This window comes from Ovis canadensis, chromosome 18, assembly GCF_042477335.2.
Source record: "Ovis canadensis isolate MfBH-ARS-UI-01 breed Bighorn chromosome 18, ARS-UI_OviCan_v2, whole genome shotgun sequence".
NCBI classification, from domain to species: domain Eukaryota; kingdom Metazoa; phylum Chordata; class Mammalia; order Artiodactyla; family Bovidae; genus Ovis; species Ovis canadensis.
Window position 1 is genome coordinate 82,896,807 of NC_091262.1, and position 11,834 is coordinate 82,908,640.

Here is an 11,834-nt window from a genome sequence, read left to right on the forward strand (position 1 = left end):
GGGTCAGAAGGACCAGGGAGAGAACCGGCGATTCATGCAAACTGGACAGGGCCCAGGGAGAACCTTAGGTCACAGGGTGGAGAAATCTGAGCATGGAAGTGGGCCGGGAGACCCCGCGTGGACCAGGGCTTCCGCGGGGGCATGATGGTCGAGTCTGCGGAGGGCTGACTTCGTGAGACTGGGTAAGATGGAGAAAGGCCCAGAATGCCTGGGAGGGGAGCTGGCAGGAGGGTGAGCCTGGCCGTCAATGCCCACCTTGCCCTTTGATGGCCCATGGCCCAGGCTGGCCCTGCTCTGCGGTGATGTTGACCACCAGCTCTGCTCAGCTGGTGACCAAGCTGAGAATCAGGGCATTCCATGGGACCCTGGGGTTCCGGATTGGGCATCACACAGCTAGACACGCCCGCTGCGGCGGGGCCGCGGAGCGAGGGTCAGCGGCGGGCAGCCTGCTTGGGAGGACTGCTGGTGCGGGCAGCGGGCGCCTGCTCCTCCCGGCCGCGCTGCAAGGGGGTGGTTGAGCGAGGGGCGCATCTAACAAAAGGAGATCCCCTTCACGCGGCGGCCCAGGGGCGCAAGGTGACAGCGCCCACCCAGACCCGGCCCGCCCCACCGCCCACGAGGCTTGGTCGGCGGAGGGGCGGGGCCTGGGGTTGCCACGCCCCGCGCGGCGCCGGCGCGCTGACGTCAGGGCGGCAGACGCCGGAAGCGGGACTGGCGCGCGTCGTTGCCGGGCAACGGGCCGGCGCCGGCCTAGGGACACCAGGCATCCCTGCTGCGCCGGCTGGCCGAGGCGACGAGGCAGCCGAGGTGGGTGCAGGCCGGGGCCGATAGCCGCCGATACCCAGCGCGCCCTGAGTCCGCCCCTCAGGAGCCCTATGCCAGGCCCGATCGGTGTCCTCAGCGGCCGCCTCGGATCCCCCCCGCCCCCCGAAGAGGGAACTACCCGAGCCCCCGGCCCAACTCTCGGGGCTTCCTGGGCACTGCCCTCCCGCGGGCGCCCCAACTCTCCTCTACTCTGCCGGACTGGGCCTCGGAGACCCTTGTCCACGGCGACCGAGGCAGGACCCCGCAGCTCGCCCACCCTACCAGGCTGTGCTGACCCCCGGGACCTGTCTGGCCTCTAGGACACGCCCCCGTGCTGGACCGGTCGCCCAGGCGCGCGGAGGAGGAAAGCGGGCAGCGGCTCCGGTCACTCTTCCTGGATGACCAGGCAGTCTGTGTCCCTTCCACAGCGACAGTGGACTCACACCAGGCCATCTGTACTCCTGAGGAAGCCGTGGGCAGCTGCTGGGCCGTGGGCGAGCAGGTGACCCCCTCCGGCGCTGTCCACCCCCACAGCAGTATGGATGTCTCCTGAGCGTCTTCCCATCGCGTCTGTGCGGGCCCGGGGCACCGACATGCAAGACCAGCTGGAGCTGGGGGGCGCACCTGGCCGGGGGCTCCCTCTCTGCGCCTTTCTGAGTGACCTCCCAGAGCAAGCAGGCGGGGTTTCCCTCCTCCAGGTTTCTAAAGACAGCGGTGCCCCTGGCCGGCAGAGTGGTGACGCTGAGGAGCGGGCAAGGCGCCGCTCCGCCCTTCCCCCGCCGGACCGGGAAGCCAGGATCTCTGGGGTCAGCTGCGAGGGCTTGTCTACCAGCACCGCCAGGGGTCCAGAGCCAGGGGAACACAGCGGCGCCTGGGGGGAGTTTGAAGTCTTTCAAGAATCCTCAGCCAGCTCTGAACAATTCTGTCAGTCTTTTGAGCTCCAGGAGAGGCCCGCAGCCTCTCAGCCACGGAGAACTGCTTCTGCCCAAAAGGAGCGCGGTTCCAGCCAGCCTCACCAGGGTGGAGGGACAGAAACCGGCGCCACCGCCACTCCTGAGGTATTCCTAAAGTCTTGGCCATGTTGCAAGGAAGTGTCCCCTACCCTGTGATGGGCTGGTCAGGGAGGGGTCCGCTTGTCTTTGGGCCCTCATCCTGGCAACTCGCACTCTCTGTCCCCTCCACCTTCCCGTCTGCCCACTCTCCATCAGCTTGGCTGTGTTTTCTTGGGCCCACTTCTGGGCATGTGGGGGAGGAGCATTTTGTTTGAGTCTGTAATCTCCTTACTTAGAAAACCCTGCCGGATCGCATGTCAGTGTGTGTTAGTGATGGGGCACTGGAGGCGGCCAGGAGAGCCCAGCACATGTCCCTCATCCCTCCAGTCCTGCCCTGACCACCAGCGTTTCCCTTCACTGTGACTGCCTCTCACCCTCCTCTCCCTGCCCTCTTGTCCCTCGTGGTTTAGCCCTAACACCAAAAGTGAAACGGAGAAGGGAGGAGAGGAAAAGGTCTGCTGGTTCCAGGGTGGACCGTTTGCTCTCTGAACCTGGCAGTGTTTCTCTAGACCTCTGACGAGATCAACTCCCCGTTCAGTTGGCTCTGCTCGAACGCTTGTTTTGAAGACAGGACTGTCTTCCAGTGCAGTTACTGTATCGGGGAACAATTTGAGCGTAATGTGAACTTTGCCGGAAACACAGGGTAAACGCAGAGAACCACACCTGCTGAGCTGAGGCCCACGTGAACACACACCACACACATGCCCACCTCTCCCAGCCACCTTGGTCTGCCACACCCATCCCCCACCCCTGGGGGCTCCCCCACCCAATGCCCCTGACCTCGGACAGCTCACCTTCCAGCGCTTCAGACTTCTCACAACCCACACACCTCTCTTCCAGGAAGGGCCATTTTACTGCCGTCGGGACGGATTTCTCACCTGTTCCCACGTGGGGAACAGCACTCACATTCCCACTGGGTGCCTGTCTTTTTCCTGTATGTCACTGACGAAGTTTATGACTTTGCTGTGGTCACACTCTCCCACACACCGCAGTCTCCACAGCATGACTCAGGGCAGCGACTTTTAGGAACAAACGCCATGTTTCAGTAGCGGCAGCGATCGCTTACAAATTTCACTTGTGCCACAGTCCCGTGTCTGGAACGGGGCGCCGTGATGCGCGTGTCTCCTCACGCTGGTGTCTCTCTCTCCTCTTCCAGCCCGTGATCAGCTGTGACCATGTTCTCAGGTCTGCTTTTCAGGAAGTACCGGTCCCACAGGCCGCCGAGGGCATTGCCACCTTAGACCACTTCTTAGAAACAAGGGATGGAGAAAACTCTGGCCTGGAATCCACGCATAAGCTGTGGTAATGAACTTAAACCAGCGCTCGCGTGCCGCCGCCGGCTGAGCTGGTGGCCCCGGGGTCCTCAGGTTTTGTGCCTCTCCCGCGTGGAGAGCACTGACCCTCCCGAGTTCCCGGCACCTGAGGTCACGGGGTCGCAGGGCGGCCTCCTCTAAAGAGCCCTGTCCAGCCCCGCCTGGGGCCCCTCCAGCCGGTCCAGAGCAGAGTAGGTCTGGGTGGGAGCGCTGCAGGTTCCAGAGGGCCCAGGGGGCCGGCATGGCGGGTTCAGGGGCTCCTGGGGGACGGGAGCAGTGACCCCCCCAGATCCTGGAGAGGTGCTCAGTCCACCGCAGGGCTGCCACCCCCAGGGCCAAGTCCCTGGGATCACACGTCACAGAGGCACTTGTCTGCTGATGGCCATCTTGTCAGATGGCCTTAGTGGAAAACCATACTAGCTCAAGTGAACGGTGAGGTGGGGCCAGGCCCCAGAGGGCGGTCCAGGTGGCCGGGAGCCAGCTCCTCTGGGGCCTAAGCCCGCCTCACAGGCTGGCACTGCAGACAGCGCAGCGGGCGGGCCCTCCTAGGCCCTGGCAGGGGTTTGAGCCAGCCTGCGCGGGGCCCTCTCCACCACCAGCAGAGGTCCCGGGGACGCGGGCTGAAGTGCGCCAGGCACACTGCTTCCCCGGCTTGTGGTCCAGACCCACAGGTGGGGGGCTTGAGCCTGGAGCACCTGTATGCACAGGTGGGCCTGGGGGTCGGGACTGGCCCGGCTCGGCGCTGTGGTGACATGGAGGGGTGGCCCGGAAGCACTTCAGCACTGGGCATGTCTGTCGCCCTGGAGCTGTTTGGGGACCAGCCACGCCCTTGTTCCCGGAGGCCTGCGCTCCCAGAGGCCCTTGCTCCCAGAGGCCTTCACTCCTGGAGGCCCTTGCTCCCAGAGGCCTTCACCCCTGGAGGCCCTCACTCCCGGAGGCCCTCGCTCCCAGAGGCCCTCGCTCCCGGAGGCCCTCGCTCCCGGAGGCCTTCGCTCCCGAAGGCCGGGCCAGTCTGCCAGGTGGGGCCCCAGCACCCCCTCTGGCATCTGCTTCTCAGCCTGTGGGCACCTCTCTGGCACCTGGCATGGTTCCAGACACCTGAGATCATCAGGGAGCAAGATGGCAGAGTATATCTAGCCCTCTGGAGCTTCTGCCCTAGGAGGAGACGCACGGTGGTGAAATCGTCATTCAGGCCAGGGCTGAGCTCTGCGGAGACAAAGCTGGGAGGAGGGAGGGGTGTTGGGCGAGTAGACGCTTGAGCAAATGAACAAAGAAACAGAAGCCGCTGCTCTGCCTTCAGAATGCTGGAGGGCCAGATGCCCTCCGTGCCCCGCTTCCGAAGGCCTTGCAGGTCGCCCTGTGGTTAAGGCAGCTCTCTTGCAGCTCTGAATCAAGGAAACTCTGGAGGGCTCTTCACAACACTGGGGCCACAGCAACCTCCCGATGCATCTGGAACGAGTCCCACAGCCGGGAAAACTTCCTTCCTGTTCTCGGAGTAGACGCTGCTCAGAAGGTGGGCTGACCTGAGTAGAGGGGCTCCCGGAGGCTGGCCGCACCGCACGACGTCTTTGCCAGCCATGCTGTGCAGCACACCACAGGGCCTGCGTGGGGCTGGGGAGGGGGCGGGTGCACTAGCAGCTGGGCACGGCCTCCTCAGGCCGCCTGGGTGGTGTGGCTCCTCAGGAGGGGCACTTCGGGGCTTGGGGGGATACCACTGGGCCGGGGTGTGCAGAGGGCAGCCCCCCCACGAAGCCCAGATCAGAGCCTGTTGCCATTTTACAGGGAGATGTACCAGGGGCCCAGGTGGAAAGGGAAGCCGGGAGAAGCCCCTCTAACCTTCTGTCCCTCTGGCTGACTCTGGTTTGCTTTCTCAGAGCCTCTCGGGGAGCCCTGGCCGCACTCTGGGAGAGCCCGGCTTCCACGAGCCCGAAGAGCTCGGCTTCCGCCTGCAGCACTGCAGAGCCCTGATCCAGACCAGGGTGAGCGCGAGTCGCTTCGCTGCTTCGCCTGCGGCTCTGAGAGTCCGGGGGCGCTGCGGGGTCAGGGCGGCAGCTCCTCCCCACGGCACGGTGGGGCCCAGGCAGGCAGAAGGGGCTCCGTACCGCAGCCCCTTGCACGGAAAAGCCTCTCCAGGCACGGGGTCTCTGCCCACCCTTGGAGCAGGTGCTGGGCATCCAGCCCTCAGGGACCAGGCCTGACACACAGCGGGTGAGGGGGGTCATGTGGGAGGGGCCTGAGTGGAGCTGGGGAGGAGGAGGGTGTGGAGTGAGCCCACAGGCGGAGGAGGGCGGGACAGTCCAGCCCGTGGGCCAGCCCTCTGCTCTGCAGGGCAGGAGGTAGAACCTTCCAGAGGCACATGGCTGGGCTTAAGAGCAGCAAGACCTAAGTGTCTCCAACAGCCTCTCTCCCGTGGCAGCCTGGACAGGGATTGGAGCATGGCGGTGGCCCGACAGGAATGTCCAGGGGCCGCAGCTGGGCTGGAGGAAGACCAGGAGGCCAACCTGTCCAGGCCAGAGCTGCCCTCGGGCGCCATCCTGGGCCGTCAGCTCAGGGAGAGGCTGTGGCTTTGTCCCCAGAGCTCCTTCGTGTTGACAGCGCGTGTGAGGGCCGCAAGACGAGCTGGCCAGGTGCCAGCGGCCGGGGAGTCCTGGAGGGGACGCGTGCTTGCCCTGACTGGTTTCTCCTCTCTTGGCAGCTCTCGGGGACACCGGCTGGTGGACAGGGCAGCTTGATCACCTACAGCCTCTTCCTGAAGACCCCTGTACATGGAAATGGGCAGTATATCACAACTCCAAGGAAAAAGATTTTCAGTCCTCGTAACCTGAAACTGACATTGTTTAATAGTGAGATTTGCTAGAGTGGGACAGCTTTTGTGTCTTGATGGGAGATTCCACCATTTCCTCAGTCTGGTTTGGTACTGGAAACCAGAACTGTTTTGTGGAGGTGGTCCACATCAGGGTGGACACTCTGATGAGGGGGTGTGTCCCTCAGCAGGGCCAGCGCCAGGAAGGGTGCACCCGGGTCCCCGGGAGCCCTGCCCCAGGCTGGTGGGGCAGAAGGAAGGTGGCTCTGGGGGCGCCTGTGAGACCCCAGGCCCTGTGCCTGAACCATGCTGCCCAGGACCCCAGGCTGGCCTGGCACACGGCTGGGACTGTCACTGGGAGCAGCCATCAGGGCCCTTGGAAGGTCCTGCACTGGCCCCCAGCCCAGGTGTCCACGTGGCTGGGCGCGAGGTGGGGGTGGGAGTGCCATCTCCCCAGAGCAAGCGTGCTCCCTGAAGCAGCCACACCTGCCTGCCTGCCAGCGGGTGGGCGGCCTGCCATCAGCTAAGGAAGAGATCCCTCCAACGAAAGAGCCCAGCAGGCGGCACTGACTTTTGTAAAATTTTATTAAATGTAACAGCCCAGACAAGCTGTGTTCTTGCTAAATTGCCCGCTGTGTGAGGACCCGTGCTGGACCCTGAGCAGCAGCCCCGCCTGCCCTCAGGGAGGCCTGGGGAGGGAAGGCCAGTGGGGCCCGCAGGCACAGGGACCCCAGCATCACTGTTTCCTCAAGGCCACTCTCGAGGAGGGGAGACCACAGCCGGGGAGGCCTCAGACACCAGCTCCATGGACGCAGGTGTCAGACCCCAACAGAGGCCCAGCGGGGACAGTGGCCAGCAGCTGTCACTTGTCACATCACACAGGAGACCGGGGGGGGGGGTCACCCGCACCCCAGCGCCCTCAGCCACTCCACAGACCACCTTATTTAGGGGTGACTGATTCTGGGGGGCTGTGTGTTTGAGAAATCTGCCTCTCCTTTCTAGCCGGAAGGTGGGAATCTTCCATCACAGGGAGGGGACTGTCCACGTGGGGTCTCCCAGGGCCCCGCCAGCAGAGATGGCCTGGGCTATGCCATGTCATCCCGACCTTCAGTTAGACTCGACGACCCAACACGTGCCATCCTGCGCCCACCTCTAATCTCGCTGTCTGCGGCCTGCAGCGGGGCCTGGGCTCCCAGAGATGGAGGCTGGGTCCCACTGGTGAGAACACCAGATCCTGGTCACTAGACGGGTGGTCAGCAACGAGGGGCCCAGCCCCCGGCTCTACAGAAGAGTTCCCACAAAGATGGAAGCTGTGAAACATCTCCTGAGAGGGAAGAGACTGCCGGACGTGTGTAGGCAGGTGCAGGGCAGCTCAGAGGGACAGCCCCTGGTCGCCCCCTGTAGCACCTCCAGTCACTCCTGTGGGGCGTTTCTTCCTTCAGCCAGTCACCTTGGCATGCCTGGCTCCCAGCCCCCTTCCCCCGTATCTCAGGATCCTCCCATGTACACGCACACATCTCAGCCAAGGTGGATTTTACTGAAAGGGCGTCTGGGTAGAACATCCTTGACGTGACTCCCCTTTGGCCTCCAAGGAGCCTTTTCTGCGCGTGGTCAGGGAGGTCTGGACACGAGAATGCAGTATGCGGTCTGGGTGGGGCCCCGCCTCCTCTTGGTGTTCCCACCCACAGGGAACGTGTCCGATCACTTTACCCTAGGGGGCCCATCTGCCTCCTGCCTCCCACCCAGATTGAAACTCAGACGCTGCCATGTTCCTGTCCCAACAGCGGCCCTCCCTGCCCCACTGGCCCAGGGTCCAGCCGAGGCTCGGGCAGCTCCTCACTGGAGTCCCGACTCTGAACTGTGTCCCCCACCCCTGCCTTCTCTGCTCCTTCACCAGAGCCTGGGCCCCCCTCACTCCCCATCTAATCGGACATCCAGTCTGGCCCTGATTCTGCACCCTCATGAGGAGGGGGCTTCCTGAGCTGGGAGAGACTGGCACGGGGAAGTGCCGCCTGGCCACCCGATTCAGAGGTCAGGGTGTGGGCGGCCAGCGCTCTCACCCAGACCAGAACAAGCCCAACCAGCTACCAAACCAGGGCTTAAATAAAGCCGCTATAAAAACTTTAAAAATGAAAGGGGAAGTATTACTCACTCAGTCGTGTCTGATTCTTTGTGACCCCATGGACTATGTAGCTCACCAGACTCTGTCCATGGAATTTTCCAGGCAAGAATACTGGAGCAGGTTGCCATTTCTTTCCCCAAATTTGAAATGAATAGAAATAAACAAGGTTGAGGTTATAAAGAATACCTAGGCAGTGGAAGAGGCCACAGCCACTCTCCTCACCCCAGTGGCAAGTGAAGGGACTTCCAGCTCCACACGAGCCCAGCAAGCCCAGGGCCAAGCAGCCCCAGCGGGGGGCAGGCCTGGACCCTGCCTCCAGCCCAGGTGGGAAGACTAAAACTGAGAAGACTGCTGTGACCAGCACTCTGGGGTTTCTGCCAAGACTCTATCAGCCTCACAGAGCTGGGTTCGGACACAAAGCCCTGCAGAGACACTGGCCATCGAGTGAGGAGGAGCCTGGCTTCCTTGATGCCTCCAGGCTGGAGAAAGTGTGCACAGTGACCCCACAGGCAGAGGCCAAGAGGTGCCCGAGGACCCGGTGCTGGAGTCTGCCAGCCTGGGAGCCAGCCAGGCGCGGGGGGAGCAACAGCCAGGATGACACTCGGTAACTTTTATTCCAAAACCAGATGACAATGAAAACACAGCATCCAAAGCCGAGGGAGGCAAGGAAACCGGTGCTCGCTGTGAAATTCACACACACAAGGAAGGAAAGGGGCTGAGATGAATCACTGCCTGACACACCTCAACACTTGACCTTGCGCTCCCTATGAACGGTTGAGCCACCCTCTCATGTGATGACCGTCTCGTATCACTTACTGTCCTTAAAGAGGACAGTGTATGCTGACTATGGACGGTTCAGAAGCTTCTTTCAACGTTAAAGACTAGCCATCGGTCAAGACGTGCGAACCACCCTCAGGGCTGGGCCCCTCCGGAATCTCCCCTCTCCACAGCTGGCCACTGTATCCGTCCTCCATCCACAAAACCCCACTGCCTCCCGCCACACACTCCCTGGACCTTGGGCACCTGGGCAGCAGCAGGTGAATTCCACGTCCTTCTCGTCGAGGAGCTGATGGAGCTCAGCTGTGCTCAGAAGCAGCTGCAAACACGCACTGGGAACCTCTCCCCAAAAACCCAGCTTCCTTATCTGGAGCCCAGAGCCAGCCTGGCCTGGGGGGAGAGGGTCATGAGGTGGTGGGGTGAAGGCAGAAGCCTTAGGACTGCAGCCAACACACCTTTTCTGCAAAGTTTACAAACAGGTGATCACGCGCACACAGGAACTCAAAGCTTCCTCCGCCCCCTCCCTAGTCCTGCTGCTGCTGCTAAGTCACTTCAGTCGTGTCCAACTCTGTGCGACCCCACGGACAGCAGCCCAACAGGGTCCCCCATCCCTGGGACTCTCCAGGCAAGAACACTGGAGTGGGTTGTCATTTCCTTCTCCAATGCATGAAAGTGAAAAGTGAAAGTGATGTCGCTCAGTCCTGTCCGACTCTTAGCAACCCCATGGACTGCAGCCCACCAGGCTCCTCCGCCCATGGGATTTTCCAGGCAAGAGTACTGGAGTGGGCTGCCACTGCCTTCTCCTCCCTAGTCCTGCACCTCCATTGAAATCCATCGCCAGCAACTGACCACTGTATCTCCCTGGGGAACCTGACACTTCCAGGGGAATCGGTGTTCAGACGGGCCCCATCTCACCCTGCCCAGGATGACTGGGCCATCAGCAGGCCCCCGAAATGCAAGTGGGCCGCTGGCAGGAGCAGGAGGGGACTGGGGCTCCGCTGCATCTGCAGACAGGGACCTGGAGCCAAAGCCCAAGGCACCGCGGAGGCTGCCGGACAAACACTGCAGCTGCCCCCACACGGAGCCCGTGTTCCGAAGACAGAGCCGCCACAGAGACGCACAGCGCCACGTGGGGCGTGCTGCTCACAGACATCCACTTCAGCTGCTTTCCACGAGAAGACTTTCAGTATCTGGGAGCACCCCTCAGCCATCGAGAGCCACAGCCCACGTCTCACCCATAGCTTCCCGGCCCGAACCCCGGGGTGCTGTCCCCACCTGCCGCCTGCCGCAGAAGCCGGACAGGAGAGCTGCCTCTGAGCCCCACGGGCCCGCGCAGGAGACAGCCCACTGCCCACCCGCCAACACACCCATGTGATGCCCGCGCCTGCCCCACGGGCCCCGCAGCGAGGACCAAGCTGAGTGAGGCAGGAGGTCCGCCCAAGGACACCGTCCGGCAGGTAGCTGACAACACACTCCACTCCATTAGGTGACTTTTTAATAGAATGAGGTGCAACCGCTGCTACTAAGAAAACAACCCTTCTTGGCTAAGGGCTGGGGAAGGAAGAAAAAGCACGAGAAGTGGGAAACCAGGGGTGGGGTGGGCAGTGAGTAGGCTTAGTTGTGAACAAGTGATGAAGACCTAAACGCTGTGGGCGGTCTGGGTAGCCCGGGCACAGGACGCACAGCCCAGCCCACGGTCAACAACCCTCGAGAGGGAGCAGCTCCTTCAGTCCCAGACTGAAGCTCAAGCTCAAGATCCCGTCCCAGCACTGGCTTAATGGGAGCGCACGCGGACACCCTCCGACCCAGTGGCGCACAGACACCCTCCCCAAACGCGGCGGCCCACAGACGCCCTCCCCGAACACGGCGGCGCACAGCAGCCTCCGAGAACGCGGGCCGAGCGTGTGGGGGCCCAGCAGCTGGCCAGGCGGGGGTGTTGGAGGATGTCAACTGTAGGAGGAAGCTTGGCTGTGCTGGGAAACCTGTGCAGGAAGGGTCCCTAGACGCAGACCCTGGGAGGCACCACCCAAGACCTTGTTACGAGTGGTCTCCAGGCAGAGCGCACCCGACCTTCAGCCCTGAAGACACTTAGACATCAACAGGCATAAAGAAAACCCTTCAGAACCCACGCTGCAGTCCCACAGACACGTGGCCACACAGCAGATCTGGTAAAGGTATCACGTGCAAGGCCTCTGACCCTGACCTTGTTCGGACCGCAGCAGGGCCTACGGGCAAGGCTCACACCTGAGTCCAGAGTGGAAATCCCGGTGCGAGGACGCTGCAAATTCAGGGCAGTGATGCTCACTGTGCAAAGAGCAGTGTTCCTTAGACCTAAAAAAACGGAACGCACCAACTGCAACTGCTTAGGCTGTAGAAGTTTCTCATGCAGCAGCAGCCATGCTTATAGAAAAATATACTTTTAAGAAAATAGCTAAAAAATCTAAAGTGATCCAAGTATAAAAAGTTAAAACATGTACCTTAAGACAAAATATTGCCTCAAACATATAAAAGTTAATTTTAGAAAATTCACCCATCTAAATTTGGGCGAGGCTGGATGCGGCTGGCATCCTCCGGTGGGGCTGTCGCAGGACAGGAGTCAGGGCTGAGGGTGGCACGACAGGCCCACGGGAAAGCCGCCGGCCCTGGGAGGGTGGGGCCGCCAGACGCTGCTCCGGGGGGCACTCCCGATCACAGAGAGCTGGCCACCGGCACCCACAGCCTCGCACGCCGCCTGTTTCCGTGAGCCTCACAGACGCACCGCGATGCTGCGGCTCAGGTCTCCACCAGAATCTCCACCACGTGGTCCAGCTCGCCCAGGTCCGCCTTGCAGCCGGTACCGCGGGGCGGGGCGGCCACGGAGGCAAAGGTCTCCAGCCCCTCCGGGCCTGACTTGGCGCCGCCCACCACGCCCGTCAGCACGGCATCCAGGTCACAGTAGGAGCCGCCCACGTCGGAAAGCAGCT

The 11,834-nt window shown here is 62.3% G+C and overlaps 1 protein-coding gene across 1 annotated transcript; it reads left to right on the plus strand.

Annotated features, from left to right (window-relative positions):
• Window positions 1-302: 302 nt before the first annotated feature.
• Window positions 303-6,577, plus strand: CLBA1 (clathrin binding box of aftiphilin containing 1). Its single transcript, XM_069559317.1, has 8 exons — window positions 303-465; window positions 577-807; window positions 1,125-1,306; window positions 1,503-1,862; window positions 3,013-3,158; window positions 4,553-4,682; window positions 5,044-5,148; window positions 5,865-6,577. The coding sequence occupies exons 1-8, from the start codon at window positions 303-305 to the stop codon at window positions 6,024-6,026; spliced, it is 1,479 nt and encodes a 492-aa protein (XP_069415418.1). The 3' UTR covers window positions 6,027-6,577.
• The last annotated feature ends 5,257 nt before the right edge of the window (window positions 6,578-11,834 follow it).

What these genes read in the sequence shown, in the direction of transcription:
- CLBA1 (XM_069559317.1), top strand. Translation starts at nt 303, where the DNA reads ATGTTGACCACCAGCTCTGCTCAGCTGGTGACCAAGCTGAGAATCAGG. An exon ending in GAATCCACGCATAAGCTGTG is followed by an intron (nt 3,159 to 4,552) that starts GTAATGAACTTA and finishes GCTCTCTTGCAG; the next exon opens with CTCTGAATCAAGGAAACTCT. An exon ending in GAGCCCTGATCCAGACCAGG is followed by an intron (nt 5,149 to 5,864) that starts GTGAGCGCGAGT and finishes CTCTCTTGGCAG; the next exon opens with CTCTCGGGGACACCGGCTGG.